This window comes from Equus przewalskii, chromosome 13, assembly GCF_037783145.1.
Source record: "Equus przewalskii isolate Varuska chromosome 13, EquPr2, whole genome shotgun sequence".
Lineage (NCBI taxonomy): Eukaryota > Metazoa > Chordata > Mammalia > Perissodactyla > Equidae > Equus > Equus przewalskii.
The window spans coordinates 69,640,179-69,658,903 of NC_091843.1; the positions used below are offsets into that span (position 1 = coordinate 69,640,179).

The 18,725-nt window shown below is 34.6% G+C and overlaps 1 protein-coding gene across 2 annotated transcripts in view; it reads left to right on the forward strand.

Annotated features, from left to right (window-relative positions):
• Positions 1-18,725, forward strand: part of CHD1 (chromodomain helicase DNA binding protein 1) — an 80,178-nt gene that overhangs the window by 22,908 nt on the left and 38,545 nt on the right. For both annotated transcript variants that reach the window (XM_070569601.1, XM_070569602.1), the window contains exons 3-15: positions 3,430-3,631; positions 4,690-4,806; positions 5,633-5,697; positions 10,206-10,355; positions 10,495-10,769; positions 12,360-12,585; positions 12,981-13,081; positions 13,300-13,478; positions 14,331-14,458; positions 15,457-15,673; positions 16,377-16,466; positions 17,517-17,707; positions 18,428-18,616. In XM_070569601.1, the coding sequence (XP_070425702.1) occupies positions 3,430-3,631; positions 4,690-4,806; positions 5,633-5,697; positions 10,206-10,355; positions 10,495-10,769; positions 12,360-12,585; positions 12,981-13,081; positions 13,300-13,478; positions 14,331-14,458; positions 15,457-15,673; positions 16,377-16,466; positions 17,517-17,707; positions 18,428-18,616 (2,130 nt within the window). The remainder of the gene's footprint in view (positions 1-3,429; positions 3,632-4,689; positions 4,807-5,632; positions 5,698-10,205; positions 10,356-10,494; positions 10,770-12,359; positions 12,586-12,980; positions 13,082-13,299; positions 13,479-14,330; positions 14,459-15,456; positions 15,674-16,376; positions 16,467-17,516; positions 17,708-18,427; positions 18,617-18,725) is intronic.

Below are 18,725 nucleotides of genomic sequence, written 5' to 3' on the forward strand. Positions count from 1 at the left end.
ATCTTTCTTTGAATTTTTAGGAATTTCTTTTAAAATAAATTCTGTAAAACATTTACATGGTTCTAAAAGTGACCACTCATTTCAATCCTCATGCCCTCTCTTCGTTCTCTACCTTCCTCCCTCCCTTTGTAGGTAACCATTTTTAACTTAATTGTTGGTTTATGCTGCTGTTATTGCTTTTTTAAAAGTATAAGCAAGTGTGTATAAATATTTCCCCTTTCTTATGTGAAGGAAGCATACTATAAACATTGTTTTGTATCTTGCTTTTTTTTTTTTTACCTAACTATATCTTGGAGATCGTTCTACGGCAGTATATAAGATACCTTACTTATTCCTTGTATATTCTTAATCCTACTAAGAACAACTAAATAAAGGGAGTAAAGACTTTATGCTTCTAATACCTGATGTAAAGCCATTCTAACAATAAACCTGTGCCATTAGAGTAGCCTGGACTTCGGCTGTTTGCTTTTGTCTTCAGCCAGAACTACTACTTCCCAAAAAGCAGAATCTCTGAAAGGTTCTTTGAAAGAACCTATGAAAGGAAAGATTCCTACATTCACTTAAGAATTTTTTTTATTGTTTTTTAAATTTTTTTTAAAGATTGGCACCTGAGGTAACAACTGTTGCCAATCTTCTTGGTTTTTTTTCTGCTTTATCTCCCCAAACCTCCCCCATACACAGTTGTTTATCTTAGTTGCAGGTCCTTCTAGTTGTGGCATGTGGGACCCCACCTCAATGTGGCTTGATGAGCGGTGCCATGTCCGCGCCCAGGATCCGAACCGTTGAAACCCTGGGCCACCGCAGCGGAGTGTGCAAACTTAACCACTCAGCCACGGGGCCAGCCGCTCACTTAAGAATTTCGATTTATTGACGAGGACTTTTGGCTAGCTATTCATCTGGAATGACTAATCATGATATAATTAAGAATATAGGCCCAAGATAGCCCCCTAAATTCAATCATTCATTACTTTTCAAATATTTATTGAACACTTACATGATACCACTGTGTAAGGTACTGTGGTAGGTACTATGGAAAAAATAAACAGTACCCTCAAGAAGCTTATAAGCAATTAAAGTGATACCCCTTCTGCTTAATTCTTCTTTCCTAAAGAATTAGTTCAACTGCACCTTCTTCTAAATGTTCCTCGATTGCTGTACCGGTTGTATCTTCAGTGCTCCCCATACACCTGAATCAATTATCTTAAACATAGCACAGAATGATATTTAGTGGTTGACATGACTCTCTCTCCATACTAGGTTAGAAGTTCTTTTTTTTCCTGAGGAAGATTAGCCCTGAGCTAACATCCGCCACCAGTCCTCTTTTTGCTGAGGAACATCGGCCCTGAGCTAACATAGGTGCCCATCTTCCTGTACTTTATATGTGGGACGCCTGCCACAGCATGGCTCTATAAGTGGGGCGTAGGTCCGTGCCCAGGATCCAAAGCTGCAAACCCTGGGCCACCGAAGCGGAGTGCATGAACTTAAACTGCTACGCCACCAACCTGGTCCCAGAAATTCTTTTAATGTTAGAGATTTTGTCTCATCTCAGTCTTCCAATGCCTAATACCTAATAGTTCTCAAAGTTTATTGAATAAATGAAAGATGTCTCTTACCTAGTGGGTTTAAGGAGAAATAAAATTGTGTGTCAGGAAAATATCTTCTGTAATATTCTTGCTGAAATTTCTCTCCAGGGACCCAAGTAAAATATGGTAGTGTTTTTTCTTTTTAAATTAAAAGGCACAATGTTGTTTTTGGAACTCAGAACCATGTGACCAGAGGGTAGAAATTATGGCAAAAATGATCTTGATATTGTAGTCTTTAAGAGGCAAATTTTTGTTTACTGTTTCTATGAAGAAAAACGTTTTTTACACTAGATCCCTAGATTTTAAAAATTTGTGTTTTGGGGGGCCAGCCCCGTGGCTGAGTGGTTAAGTTTGTGTGCTTCCCTTCGGCGGCCCAGGGTTTCACTGGTTCCGATCCCAGGCATGGACATGGCACTGCTTGTCAGGCCATGCTGAGGTGGCATCCCACATAGCACAACCAGAGGCACTCACAACTAGAATATACAACTATCCAGGGGGCTTTGGGGAGAAGAAAAAGATTGGCAACAGTTGTTAGCTCAGGTGCCAATCTTTTTTTTTTGCTTTTTCTTCCCAAATCCCCCTGGTACGTAGTTGTATATTTTTTTAGTTGTGGGTCCTTCTAGTTGTAGTATGCTGAACTGGCGAAACCCTGGGCCGCCAAAGGGGATTGTGCAAACTGACCTTACTCGGGCATGGGGCCAGCCCCTCAAGTGCCAATCTTTAAAAAGAAAAAAAATTGTTTTTGTTCACACTTTAAGCATTTAATTTATATGTAACTTTTGGAATCAAAAGTCTTCTTTCAAACTTTTATGTCTGTGTTTCATGAAGAAACTATTAATTCCTTGCTCTAGAAAAAGAGAAATTAGTTTTAGAAAGGAATTACTACTTTTAATATTGTGATGTTTTCTTAGAGTAATACTTCCATCTGGTGGTATTTCTGAAAATTACAGCAGTGGACATGAAGCTTTAATTTTCCTGTATATACATAAAACATTACCTGTTGTTTCTCATAAAGCCAGATGAAATTACATCAAAAGCTGAGTCTACCATTGTATCAAAAATTTAATGCCGTAGTTTTCAACAATTCAAATGTAAACACCATGTGAACAAATGGCCTTGGGGATAATAGCAATTTACAATTAGGTGTTTAGTCCAAACCTTTTCTAGGCTACCTTGGGCTGAAAATGGGTAATGGAGAAAAGGATAGTTTCCCAATGAACTTTCACACGTGTATGTGTAGAGGTTAGGAAAGATTGTGAGAATCCGTTATTATTTTAGATTTATTACTGTGGAACCATGCAGTGATTTTCTCAGAGAAGCAATTACTGATTTTATTTTTTGGTAAATTGTATTTTGTCATAGCTTAATTATATTAAATTATCTTCCGCTGGAATGATAGACCATAGGTATAAACTTGAAAACAAAGAGAAACTGCTAATAAGTTTCTTTTCTACCTGTTACTCTGAGAATCTTCAACACATTTAACCTTTTCTTTACACGGTTCCTACTTTTTATTTACTACAGCTAAATAGCCTTTTAAGAGTAGGGACTGTGGCTTAAACTTCTTTCCAAGTTTCTAGCCCAAGGTTCTGCACTTGATAGATTTGGCTCGTTATCTTGGAGGAAGAGTGTGATCTGATTGCTAATGTTTTAACCAAAACTGTACTGAATCTATCAAGTATTTGTTATTAGTGTAGATTAACATTAGTTCCTGTTTCTATTTGGCTATAGAAAGTTGAAATATGAAATATGCAAAGTTTAATGATTTGGAGCTTTCTTTTGACTTTTAAGAAAAATTAAATTCCTGATGAATTTTGTTTGAAATCTGTTTATTTTCAAATTGTAGCCAGTCGGATGATGATTCTGGGTCAGCTTCAGGCTCTGGATCTGGTTCGAGTTCTGGAAGCAGTAGTGATGGAAGCAGTAGCCAGTCAGGTAGCAGTGACTCTGACTCTGGATCAGAATCGGGCAGCCAGTCAGAGTCTGAGTCAGACACTTCCCGAGAAAGTAAAGTTCAAGCAAAACCCCCGAAAGTTGATGGAGCTGAGGTAATAAAGTATCCAATGAAAAGTAGATCCTTGTATTACTTGTATTGCTTTGTAATATTTTGTAATACTTTTGTGTTACTTGTAATTCTTTCTGTCCCGTATACATTTTTATAGCATTGGTTTATAGCATTGTTAATCTAGCTTTTAGAAAACATTAATTTTAAACATTTCAACTATTCTCAAACTTGTGGTTAAATATGTATGGGCTGATTGGCTTCCAAGAGAAGCAGTCTGTAACTTCATAACAGCAAGTACAAAATAAACACACACAAATAAAACTTTTTCTTCTTTCTGAGGCAGAAATTGAGTTTCATAAATATTCAGTGTCTCGTGGATAAAAATTAAAGGCCATTAAGGTCTTCTTGTTAGTCTTACAGTGTCTGATCTCTACTCTCAAGATCTTCAAAGGAGACACTTGATTGCTAATAGCAGAAGATTCCACAGAGCTCTGCTTCCTTGGAGATACTTGATATAATAAGCTCAGGGCCATTCTGTTTGAAAAAAGCTACTGCGAGATTTGCTAAAACTTGACTGTACCTCATAATAATATACAGTAATGTTACTTAGAGTACCAGTAACGATAAGATGCTTGGGCCAGAATATAAATGAACACACAACTTCCTTCATGGAGAAAATCTTGTTACTAAAAAAGAAAGTCAGCTGAACTAAAACTGTGCTTAGTGACATAGTTGATTTGCGTTCTCACTCAAACTCTTCATCTCACACCAGTTAAAAAAGTAGGCAACCACACTTTGAGTAGCACTAGTATTTCAGGTTATCACTTTGTTTTTGAAAATAATACTCTTACCACCAAAGAACATACTGCTTAATATTGTCTGTCTATGAAACTCACCACACCATAAATTTTTTATATACAACTAAAGCTCAGCATTTTAATTATATTGCAATAATAGTGTGTTACATATAATGTGAATATTGAAATAGTTTTAATTCATTATTTGGAGGCAGTGAAAAAGTTGATACTGCTTTTCAATAAATTAATCTTTTTTCAGTTCTCTCAAACCTTTCTCCTTCACTGATTAATATTTCTGTTAAAGTTTTGGAAATCTAGCCCTAGCATTCTGGCTGTTCAAAGATCTGCAATGCTTAAGAAGCAGCAGCAGCAGCAGCAGGAGCAACAACATCAAGCTTCATCTAATAGTGGATCAGAAGAGGTGAGTTTTCATTATGAAAGCTGTTATTTTAAAAGAAGACACTTTTGTACTGGGTAGGTATATATGAAATTATTAGAAACAGTTAAGTGTTTTGAAAGAATAGATAGGAAATAACTGCATTTAAATATGTGTGTCAAGAGCCTTAAAATATAGACACATTTTTATCCAATAATTCCACCTTCAGGGATTAATCCAAAACAAGCAATGGTAATTTGTGTGTACTTAGTCATAATAGCAAAGCTAGAAATAAATGTGAGTACAAAGGAAATATACATACACGAACACAATGTATGCACACACATAATATGAATGAAGAAATATTGTACTATTAAATCATTTATATGGAAGAATAATAGAATTCTCAATGTAGTTTTAAAAGAATAGGCTGCAGCTGTAAACATTGTAGTTCCTGTGTGCACATGACCTCACATGCATGTGTGTTTGCACAAAACCATTCAGGAAGAACTATATCAAAAATTGTCTATTGGGAAAGAAAAATAATAGGTAAAATTTGACAAATGATGATTCATTTTTAAGGCCATGCTAGGCAACAGTAATGGTCCCCAGAGATGGTAGATTTTAAAGTTTTGTACAAAATTCTGACATTGTGATATTTACCTAATTTCACTGGTTGGGTTATAAATTTGCAATGAAAGTGTTATTACTTTGTGTGCTAATTAATGGTGTAAATATAACAATATGGAATAAGAGAATAGGCTTTACAGTTATTCTTATTAGCAAAGCGAAAAATAGTATGGCAAGCAAAAATTTTATGTAATGGTTAAATTCTAATCATTAATAACATTAACTTTATTTTTCTCTGCAGGATTCCTCTAGCAGTGAAGATTCTGATGATTCATCGAGTGAGATCAAAAGAAAAAAACATAAAGAGTATGTCATTTTGTTCAACTGATTACCTTCATAGCAGGCAAATCCTAATGATTTTATATTTCTTCCTTTGTGAAAAATTGTTGCCAAAAGCGGACTTTTGTGAATTCTTGGTTCATGGCATTTTATTAGGTTAATTTAAACCATTAATCCTTAACATTTATTTTTCTGTGGTGACCCGAGGTTTTTCTGCCACTTGTTTGTCTCCTGTAACCCTGTTCCCCTACATATTTTTAAATTTCAAAGATCTACATAGTCATAATATCAGAAAATCTTAATAACTTGGGAAACCTATATAGGAGTGTAAGGACCAGTGGATGATGAATTTTGGGTGGTTCTGTTAATTTATGTCAGTACCTTTCCTTACTATTCATCTACACTTGAAATTTATTTCCTCTGTAGAACTCATTTAGAAACTCACTATAGTTTCCTAAAGATCTTGACCCACAAAGTCTGAAGAGTATTTCAGATTCCCAATTCAGATATTTAGATGATCTGAGTTTTTTTCTCTCTTATTTCTTCAGAAACATTGTTCCATTGTCTTATCTCTTATTTTTCTATTTGTCTTTGATATTCTGCACGTTTACTTTGCTGTTCTAGCTTTGGATTTATTTATTCCACTTTCTGTACTTTGTTCTGTGCACCGTTAATGTGAAAGTTGCTGTGTTTTATTAGTTTCTGAAAATTCAGTCATTTTATGTCCAGACTTTTTCTCTTTTTTGTTCTGTAAATCTCTCTGTACTATAGGCCTACCTCGTTTTATTGCACTTCACAGATACTGCATTATTTGCATATTGAAGGTTTGTGGCAGTCCTGCATTGAGCAAGTGTATCAGTGGCATTTTCCCAGCAGCATTTGCTCACTTCATGTCTCTGTCACATTTTGGTAATTCTTGCAGTATTTCAAACTTTGTCATTATTACTGCATTTGTTATGGTGATCTTGATCAGTGATTTTTGATGTCACTGTTCTAGTTGTTTTGGGGTGCCATGAACCACACCCATATAAGATGGCAAACTTAACTGGTAAATGTTGCGTGTTTTCTGACTGCTCCACCCACTGACAGGTCCTCTATACCTGTCTCTCTTTGGACCTCCCTGTTCTCTGAGGCACAACGATATTGAAATTAAGCCAATTAATAACCCTACAGTGGCCTCTAGGTGTTCAAGTGAAAGGAGGAGTCACATGTTCCCGTTTAAATCAAAAGCTAGAAATGATTAAGCTTAGTGAGGAAGGAATGCCAAATGCCAAGATAGGCTGAAAGCTAGGCCTCTTGTGCCAAATAGGTAGCCAAGTTTAGAATGCAAAGGAAAAGTTCTTGAAGGAAATGTGAAGTGCTACTCCAGTGAACACATGCATGATAAAGCAAAATAGCCTTATTGCTGATATGGAGAAAGTTTTAGTTGTCTGGATAGAAGATCAAACCAGCCACAATAGTCCCTTAAGCTAGACCCCAACCCAGAGCAAGACCCTCTTCAATTCAGTGAAAGCTGAGAGGTGAGGAAGCTACAGAAGAAAAGTTTGATCCTAACGAAGGTTGGTTCATGAGGTTTAAAGAAAAGAAGCCGTCTCCGTAACGTGAAAGTGCAAGGTGAAGTGCTGATGTCGAAATTACAGCAAATTATGCTGAAGATCTAGTTAAGACAATTAATGAAAATGGCTGCACTAAACAACAGATTTTCAATGTAGATGTAACAGCCTTATACTGGAAGAAGATGCCATCTGGGATTTTCCTAACTAGAGAGGAGATGTCAATGCCTGGCTTCAAAGCTTCAAAGGATAGGCTGACTCTCTTGTTGGGGACTAATGCAGTGAGGCTGGTGACTTAAAGTTGAAGCCAGTGCTCACTGGTTTACCATTCTGAAAATCCTAGGACCCTTAAGAATTATGCTAAATCTGCTCTGCCTGTGTTCTATAAATGGAAAAACAAAGCCTAGATGACAGCACATCTGTTTATAACATGGTTTACTGAATATTTTTAGCCTGCTGTTGAGACCTACTGCTCCGAAAAAAATATTTCTTTCAAAATATTACTGCTTATTGACAATACACCTGGTCACCCAAGAGTTCTGATGAAGATGTACAGTGAGATTAATGTTGTTTGCATGCCTACTAACACAATATCTGTTCTGCAGCTGGTGGATCAAGGAATAATTTCAACTTTTAAGTCATGTCACTTAAGACATACATTTCATAAGGCTGTTGCTGCCATAGATAGTGATTCTTCTGATGGATCTGGGCACAGTAAATTGAAAACATTTCTAGAAACGATTCAGCTTTCTAGATGCCATTAGTGAAATTTGTGATTCATGAGAAGAGGTCAACATATCAGCATTGACAGCAGTTTGAAGAAGTTGATTCCAACTCCTGTGGTGGATGACTTTGAGGGGTTCAAGACTTCAGTGGAGGAAGTAATTGCAGATGTGGTGGAAATAGAAAGAGAACTAGAATTAAAAGTGAGCCTGATGATGTGACTGAATTGCTACAATCTTATGATAACTTTAACAGACAAGGAGTTGCTTCCTGAGATGGAAGCTACTTCTGGTGAACATGCTGTGAAGATTGTTAAAATGACAACAAAGGAGTTGGAATATTACATAAACTTAGTTGATAAAGCAGCAGCAGGGTGTGAGAGGCTTGACTCCAATTTTGAAAGAAGTTCTGTGGGTGAATGCTATCAGACAGCATTGCATACCACAGAATTCATGAAAGGAAGAGTCAGTCAATGCAGCAGACTTCATTGTTGTCTTTTTTAAGAAATTGCCACAGCCACCCCAACCTTCAGTAACCACCACACTCATCAGTCAGCAGCCATCAATATCAAGGCAAGACCCTCTACCAGATGATAGAATTTTTTACCAGTAAGGTATTTTTTAATTAAAGTATGTAAATTTTTTTTTAGATATAATGCTTTTGCATACCTAGTAGACTACAGTATAGTGTAAACATAACTTATATGCACTGGGAAACCAAAAAATTCATGTGACTATTTTTATCGCAATATTCACTTTATTACAGTGGTCTGGAACTGAACCTGCAGTATCTCTGAGGTATCCCTGTCTTTTTGGATCATATCTGTTGTTTGTATCTATTGGATCATCCATCCTATCCTCTGTGAATCTTACTGTATCATGTTTTTTATACCTTTCTTGCTATGCTACATTCTGGCTAATTTCCTTAGATCTGTCTTCTAGTTTACTAAGTGCATTTTCAACTACTGTGCCTCATCAGCTATGTAACTTTTCCACAGAGTTAGTAATTTCTAAATTTAGCACAAGTGCAAAGAATGTTTTTAAAAACAAGACTAATTTGGGATGATGGGTAGTATTTCTTGGATATAAAAATCATTGTAGTTTATATTATAAAAATATAAAATGGAGACTTTTTGATATATCCTGCCTATTGCTACTTCTAATGTGCAAATTCTGAAAAGATCTCAAGATAAAAAAGAATTTGCTTCTCTGATATGTTTTTATCATAAGCCAGGTTTTATCATATGTGCTTGCTTATGTAACCCTTAACATAGTTATAATTTATGCAAGAGATACAGAGCAGTGGAGTAGCAGCAGTAGCTGTGAGGTAGGATATAGTGTATATATAAGAACTTCATGTGTAGCTTTCATTTGAAGATTATATTATAGCAAAATGTTAACATGTGTATGCAGTATTTCTCCTCTACATGTTCACTGGAATTAAACAGACTAAATAGACTAAAAATAGTATGAACCGTAAGGTAATCATTTAATGTTGGTTAAGGTGGACTGATTTTTTTTTTTTTTTTACAGTTTTATATACTGTATTGTAAGCTTCTTAATGAATGTGTCGTTTTTTAAAAATCAGTTTTGAAGGGTAGATTTTTAAAAATCACAGTTTTCAGAAAATTAAAATGAAAGGAATTAGAATCTCTTTTTGAGAGGGTAAGTATGACAACTATATACGGTTTTCAAAATTAAATCCTGTAAACACTTTAAATTAGCCTGTTATGTTTTCATCCATAATGATCATCAAAATAACATTTACTGGAGCTGGCCCATTGGCATAGTGGTTAAGTTCACACGCTCTGTGGGTTTGGATCCCAGGTGTGGATGTACACACTGCTCATCAAGCCATGTTGTGGCGGCATCCCACATGTGAAATGGATGTTAGCTCAGTGACAGTCTTCCTCAAACAAAAAGAGAAAGATTGGCAACAGATGTTAGCTCAGGACTAATCTTCCTCACCAAAAAAAAAAAAATAGTAATAATAACATTTACTTATTTGCTGATAATTGAGGTATAACTAAATGAATAACAAAACTCCTGAGTTATGGGGGAGATAACAGGAGTGTGATCCAGTATTTTTCTTGTTCTACAGAGACATTTTAATATTCTTAGTATAGGTGAAAGCAACAATATGTTTGATATTAACTGGAATGTAATTTAGTTTATTTGATTATTTTTGTATTTTATTGGAGATGAAATTTACTATGTGATATATGTATAAACAAACATACTTTATATATTTTATGTACAGTGAAGATTGGCAGATGTCTGGGTCAGGATCTCCATCTCAGTCTGGTTCAGATTCAGAATCTGAAGAAGATGGAGATAAAAGCAGTTGTGATGAAACAGAATCTGATTATGAGCCAAAAAACAAAGTTAAAAGCAGAAAACCTCAAAATAGGTAAGTATAGTATGTTCTCTGTTTGATGCTGAAAAATGTTAGTTACTGAAGATATTCATCCTTTTTGTATATACTTTCTCAAATCTTGTTTTATGCCAGTGTTTCTATAGAACACCTCTCTGTCCCTGGTCTTCCCTAGATCTAAGTCAAAAAATGGAAAGAAGATTCTTGGACAAAAAAAGAGACAGATTGATTCATCTGAGGAGGAAGATGACGATGATGAAGATTATGATAATGATAAAAGGAGCTCTCGTCGCCAAGCAACTGTCAATGTTAGCTATAAGGAAGACGAAGAAATGAAAACAGATTCTGATGACCTACTGGAAGTCTGTGGAGAGGATGTTCCTCAACCTGAGGAAGAAGAATTTGAAACAATAGAACGGTTTATGGATTGTCGGATTGGGAGAAAAGGAGGTGATTTTTTTTTTAAAGCATATTTATTGCTTGGTTGTTTCACTAATATTTGCTAGAATAAAGTATTTTTTGAAGACTTTTCCATTTTGAAAGCCAAGAGAGTGGATTTTCTTCTGTTTTGCTTATTTGCTGTAAAATATTCTTTGCTTATTAGCCTGAGTGTTTTCTTCCCAGAAAATATCCACTTGATCCCACTTCTTTCTGCAGATAATTAGAAAATTTTCATCCTGCGTATTTGAGTTTTTCTGTCGCCATGCCTAAATAATAGTTCTTATTTAAAGTAGTTTAAATTTCACGAACAATTTGGTTTTTTAAAAATGTCTTTTTCTTTCATTTCAAATATGTAGGTTATTTTTAGTTATCTTAACATACATTTTTTCTTTCAGTTTTACTGAGATATAATTGATATACAGCATTGTGTAAGTTTAAGGGGACAGCGTAATGACTTAAATATTGCAAAATGGTTACCACAATAAGTTTAGTTAACATCCATCATGTCATATAGATGCAATTTAAAAAAAGAAAAAGAAGGTTTTTCCCTTGTGCTGAGAACTTCTAGAATGTACTCTCTAAGCAATTTTCAAATATACCATGTAGCAGTGTTAACTATTGTCATCATGTTGTACATTACATCCCCAATACTTAAACTTATCTTTTAACTGGAAGTTTGTTCCTTTTGACCAGCTTCATCATATCCCCCCTGCTGGTAACTACTAATCTGATCTCTTGTTCTGTGAGGTGTTTTTTTATTCCATATGTAAGTGACATCTGGTATTTGTCGTTCTCTGACTTATTTCACTTAGCGTAATGCCCTCAAGATCTATCCATGTTGTTGCAAATGGCAAAATTTCTCTTTCTTTATGACTGACTAGTATTCCATTGTATATATGTTCTCCATTTTCTTTATCTGTTCCTCTGTTGATGGACGCTTAGATTGTTTCCACGTCTTGGCTATTGTAAATAATGCTGTAGTGAACATGGGGGTGCAGATATCTCTTCAACGTAGTGATTTCAAACATGCAGTTTTTAAAGATGATTTTTCAGGGGCTGGCCTTGTGGCTGAGTGGTTAGGTTCGCTTGCTCTGCTTTGGCAGCCCAGGGTTTCACCAGTTTGGATCCTGGGGGCGGACCTAGCACCACTCATCAAGTCATGCTGAGGCGGCATGCCACATGCCACAACTAGGGCCCACAGCTGAAAATATATACAACTATGTACTGGGGGTTTTGGAGAGAAGAAGGAAAAATAAAGTCTTTAAAAAAAAATGATTTTCCATTATTCTAGTTTTCAGTTATCAGTGTTGCAGTCGTCAGTTATTATAAATTTTTGTATAATGTTAGGTATACTGTTGTCTTTTGATTTTGTTTTTTCTCATTTTAAAACCAATGAGATTAAATTAGATAATCTTTCTGTTCTAAAATTCTGTTTCTTTTATATGTGTGTAATATAATTTTCCATAAATTCTTGTACCCTAATACTTTAGTGATTTAAGAGAGCATGTATTTTTCTATTCATATTCTTCAATTTTTGAGTTTGAAAGGAAATACTCCTATAATAGACATACATGGAATTTATTGTGCTTCCTTTTTCAGCTACTGGTGCTACTACAACCATCTATGCAGTTGAAGCAGATGGTGACCCAAATGCAGGATTTGAAAAAAACAAGGAACCAGGAGAGATCCAGTATTTAATTAAATGGAAGGGATGGTCCCATATCCACAATACTTGGGAGACAGAAGAAACCCTTAAGCAGCAGAATGTTAGAGGAATGAAAAAATTGGATAATTATAAGAAAAAAGATCAGGAAACAAAAAGATGGTAAATATGTCTTATACTTATTTTTTAATAGTTCAAAGATTATTGCTGAGCTTTTTTGTTAATAAGGAGTGCATAGTCAGGAATCAAATGATAACCTAAAATAACTGTTTCTAGACTTATTTGTATTTCATCTCAAGGTAAAACTTCTTAGGAATACCCATATCTAAATTTCTCCATGATAATAGACACATAGAATGTGTCTCACATATTACAAATTACAAATTTTTAAAGTTAAAAATTAATGATGCTTTATTTCTGTTTCAATTTCTTCATTATTCAGACTGGCTCACATGATAAGTGGTAAAATGGGAGATTTTGTGCTACAGATAGTGTTTGGGGGGATAGGTTATGTAGGGGAGATTTTGAAGTCTATTCCTGGATTAATAATCTTTCAGGTTGAAAAATGCTTCTCCAGAAGATGTGGAATATTATAATTGCCAGCAAGAACTTACAGATGATCTACATAAGCAGTATCAAATAGTGGAGCGAATAATTGGTTAGTAATAAATGATTCTAATTCAACTTTTATCTTTCCATGCTTGAAATCGTCTGAAAAAAATCTTAAATTTACTCTTTAAACATCAAATACAGTAGCTTGTTCTTGTTAGAGTATTGTAAACCAGACGACTAATTTTTACATTTGTACTTTTTACCAAGAATTATTCCTTGGATAAGATTCAATGTAAAAAAATAAATACCTGATTTATCTCACAGCTCATTCCAATCAAAAGTCTGCAGCTGGTTATCCTGATTATTATTGCAAATGGCAGGGCCTTCCATACTCAGAGTGCAGCTGGGAGGATGGAGCTCTCATTTCCAAAAAGTTTCAAGCGTGCATAGATGAGTATTTTAGCAGGAATCAATCAAAAACCACTCCTTTTAAAGACTGCAAAGTGAGTATTGACATTTTTAGTTACTCAAAATGTATTCATTCATCATAAATATTTGTAAGCCCAAATAGAGAGTTGGATCCTGATTTCAGATGGGCTAAGGGAGAGAATTGCTTGGTTGGTAGTAAGAAAATGGTCCTATAATTGCTGTGTGATCAAAGATGTGGCACAGTCTTTTATCCCTGGTGAGTGAATCTGTGTCAGAAAGATGATAAATTGGCATTGGTTGTTGTGGGAAGTCGGTTGGGGAGACCGAATAGGGAAAATTCCTTGGAAACAGATATATGTGCTTGGTTTAAAAGGTAGTGAATATTTTCTTTGAAGGTAGAAAAGGAAAAGAGGGATGTAGCCATAAGAAAGTACCCAGGACTGCTTTGCCTAATTTAAGATTTGGCATTTAAAGTGATAGTTTTGGGGTCTATGTACTGCTAGAATTTGTTTTCTTATTATAAGACTGAATTAAATTCATACTGGTAATATAGAAATCAGAAATCAAGTGGAAAGTTAAGCCAGTGTTATGGCTTATTTCTAGATCATGCCTGGTGCAGTGGTTGAATGAATGAATGGAACATAGCTTTTGCTTGTAAAGTACATGAGACCCAAGTATTTCAGCAGGAACTTGCTTATCTCCATCCTTTTTGTTCAAAAAAGAGGACAGAACTGTACATTCTTACTATAGTAATTGAAAACTTTCTCCTTTGGCTGAATCCTTAGATGTATTTTGAGTTATAGAATTTCTGAGCTTGATGATTTGAGGTGAAATTTCAAAATTTATGGTAAAAGCTGAGATTGTCACCTTTAATATAATTTCTTATGTTTAATAATTCTTCATATTACCTTTTATTTCTGCTGAAGGTATTAAAACAAAGGCCAAGATTTGTAGCACTAAAGAAACAGCCATCCTATATTGGAGGACATGAGGGTTTAGAATTAAGAGATTATCAACTGAATGGTTTAAATTGGCTTGCTCACTCTTGGTGCAAGTAAGTATATTCTGAATGGTCTAATAATGAGAGGGTAAGAATTTTACAAATACGGGATTTGGAAAAGATTTCCACCAACTTAAGAATAAGACCCTTTTTTATTTATATGCAAGTCTTGAATTTTCTAGTATATAAACAATACATATTACATACTCAGAAGAAAATACGGTGGAGTTGGAGTTGAGCTTGGTTGATTGTTGCAGTACTTAAATAAGTTTTACTGAATTTAAAATCAGAATATATATACATTTCTGTCCTACACTAGTCCTAGACTATTTCTCTTCCTTTCAGTTACTTCTTTTTTGTTTTTTTGAGGAAGATTAGCCCTGAGCTCACACCTGCTGCCAGTCCTCCTCTTTTCGCTGAGGAAGATTGGCTCTGAGCTAACATCTGTGCCCATCTTCGTCTAATTTATATGTGGGACGCCTGCCACAGCATGGCTTGATAAACGATGCTAGGACTGCACCTGGGATTCAAACCGGTGAACCCTGGGCTGCCGAAGCAGTGCATGCAAACTTAATTGCTATACCACGGATCTGGTCCCTTTCAGTTATTTTTAATACCCATTTAGGCCTCTATTTTTTCCCCCTCTCTCCTATGTCCCCTACTCTATTCTTGGCAATATAGGTTACTCTAGGGTGCAATTTTTTTTTTTAACTTCACCCTAACTGTATGTTCTTTCTGCTTACTTATTCCTTATTTAATATAGCTCAACTCTACCACTTGTAGGTGGATTGTGTTCTTGGCTACATAATTGACTAAAGATAGTACTGTCAATTTTTAAGCTTCTTCTGGCCTAAAATAGTAGACTTCCTCCGCTTCTCTAAGACTGTTACAAAGGCCTTTACATTTATTATTTATAGCTAATAAAAATGGTATATTATACCTATCAGATTGTTTTAACTGTTCGTATAAACTTCCATATGGGTTATGTAAAAACGTTTCTTTGTAAATTTGAATCTTGGTTACATGCGTGCTTTTTGTTTTTAACTTTGTAGAGGAAATAGTTGCATACTTGCTGATGAAATGGGCCTTGGAAAAACAATACAGACGATCTCATTTCTGAACTATTTGTTTCATGAGCATCAATTATATGGACCCTTTCTATTAGTAGTACCACTCTCCACTCTCACTTCTTGGCAAAGGGAAATTCAGACATGGGCTTCTCAGATGAATGCTGTGGTTTATTTGGGTGACATTAACAGCAGAAACATGGTAAGTTGTTTCTTCACAAATTTAGAAATCTGGACATACTTATTTTGGGAGGACAAGTATTTTATTTGTCTTTATAGACCTAGCTTCTAGAATAGAACTTCCTACAGAGTGCCCAATAGATGTTTAATTGGCTGTAATAAAAACCAATTTTTTGGTTTAGTGTTACTTTATATATAAACTTTAAAAACCAATTTTTTGGTTTAGTGTTACTTTATATATAAACTTTTTCCTATCTTTTATGGAAAGTTTCAATTATACATGAAATCAGACAGAAGAGTATAATAAACCTTCATGTGCCCATCTCCAGCTTCACAGTTTTAACTCATTGTCAGTTGTGTCCCATCTGTACCTCTGCGTGGTAATTTCCTCCCAATTACTGTGAAGCAAACTTAAGACGTATTTCATCCATGAATGTTATGTTATTAAATGAGTTAATCACTTGTGTTTTGTTAAATAACTTCCTTCAGTGAAAAATGTTTGCTTTATTTTTTATAGAAGGTCTTGATATGCTGTGGTATTTACATTTTATTTATGATAAGATCAGTGTAGTTTATTGGACTATATAAAAAATAATTTAGAAACTTTTATTACATAAACATATATACATAATTTTTCATGTATTTTGAGTTTTATTTTAGATATTCAAGTAAAAGTATACTTTCTGTAATGTTTGTTTTAAAATTGCCTATAAATTTCTTAATAGATAAGAACTCATGAATGGATGCATCCCCAGACCAAACGGTTAAAATTTAATATACTGCTAACAACTTATGAAATTTTATTGAAGGACAAGGTGTGTATTCCCTGTATTTTTTTGTTAGACGTGGTTCACTTTTCCTTTCGCTGTATGTTGTGGATAGCATGAGAAGATAACTTAAATCAGGGGTCAGCAAACTACAGCCTCTGGGTCAACTCTGGCTTAATTTTTATCACTTTTGAACTAAGAATGATTTTTACATTTTTAAAGGGTTATAAAAACAATGTGTGACAGAGACTATCACACGTTTGTCTGCAAAGCCTAAAATATTTACCATCTGGCTCATTACAGAAAAAGTTTGCCAACTCCTGACTTAGATGAAACTACTTTAGTGTAGTTTCCATTGATCGGCAGGGTCTTTAAAGAGTGAGAAGACACCTAGGAGGATTAAGCTACCACTGGGTGAAGCAGTGTGTGCTAAATGCTTTATAGCTGTTGTCTTATTTAACTCTTTATAGTTAATACCTCAAGTAAACCCCATCTACTTTATAAGGTATGGCCATGTTTACTTTATTGGAAAGAAAGATCAAATCTCAGAGGTTAATGACCTTGCCTAAAGTCATACGAGGATTAGGTAGCAGAATCAGGCCTGTCCCTATTTTGAGTCAGAGACCCCCATTTATATATTATAGATCTACAGTTCATTAAAATCATACGCTGAATTATACCTACTCTTTGAGTAAGACACCGTTCTAAATCTTTATCATATTTTCTCCATATTGGCATTAATAGAGACTTCTACTGGGCTTAAGCCAAAATTCTTTTGTAAACTTTTTAAATGATGTTATTATTTTTCTTCCTTTATTTTCATTGTGTAAGCTGGTAAAACTTGTCACTTGATATTCTGTTCTGCTTTTTAATGGCTAAATTCGTAATGTAAGGGACTTTATATTGCATATTGAGTTACTTAATTTGAGGATTCCAATGAATCTTGAAATAATACTTAATTTTTATTTGAAAATTAGATGAAAATTTGTCTTTAATTAGTCTCACTTTAATAGTTTGAATTCACATCAAATGGGAAGACTAAATTTGAATTCTGTTTTTCTCTCAAAATACTAACTATGTTCCTCTGTTCATTTTAAGGCATTCCTTGGAGGTCTAAATTGGGCATTTATAGGTGTGGATGAAGCACATCGATTAAAGAATGACGACTCTCTTCTGTATAAAACTTTAATAGACTTCAAGTCCAATCACCGTCTCCTTATCACTGGAACTCCTCTACAAAACTCCCTCAAAGAGCTTTGGTCTTTGCTACATTTCATTATGCCAGAAAAGTAAGATAAATTGGGATATACAATTTTTAATGTTAGTTTTCTATGCTAAGTTTAGCAGGAAAATAATTAGTGTAGGTAATACGGTCAGTAAGAGGTTTTATTGCCCTAAAACATTGGACCACAGATTATTAAAAACTTAAAAAAAAATGGGATGGAATATTTCATATATAATATTATTTTAATTTTTGAATTTTGTAAGTAAACAAATTTGAGTCCTGTAATAAATTGCAGCACTTGATTTTGCCCATGTTTAAAGTATATCTTGTTGAAAAACAAAACCAGTATCATTCTTAGTATTTAATAATAGTAGTAAGAACAGTGATAAGGTGCTGGTAATCCTGTTTTCTAAATGAGGAAAATCAGACTACATAAGGATAAATAACTTGTCCAAGGTCACATACATATTCTCTTTCAGTAGATTCAGGACTTGGGAATTATATTCTTTGAGAAATATTTTAGTGATAATTATTCCCATATTTGAAACTACTCCATCTTTATTTAACTCAAGGAGAATCATAATTTTTATAAAACAACTCCCTGTGTTTCACATTTAGGTAGATATAAAATGGATTTCTTGGGAAGGATAGTTATTAGAAGTGACTAATTTTAGCTAATTTTTTCCCTAAAAATCTGTATTTTGTTTACATGTGACTACCCTGAAAAATCTCATATGCAATTTGACATTTTTCAGTGATTCTTTCATTTTCTTAAATTTTTAAGATTTTCTTCCTGGGAAGATTTTGAAGAAGAGCATGGCAAAGGCAGAGAATATGGTTATGCCAGCCTCCACAAGGAACTTGAGCCGTTTCTGTTACGCAGAGTTAAGAAAGATGTGGAAAAATCTCTTCCTGCCAAGGTTGAGCAGATTTTAAGAATGGAAATGAGTGCTTTACAGAAACAATACTACAAGTAAGCTGTAAACAGAGCACATGTTCTGAATGTTTAATTGTAAATAACTCCCCTGTTCCTGTCTCATCAAAGTCTCTTTCCCCCAACCCGCCACTAGGGTCTTAGAGCA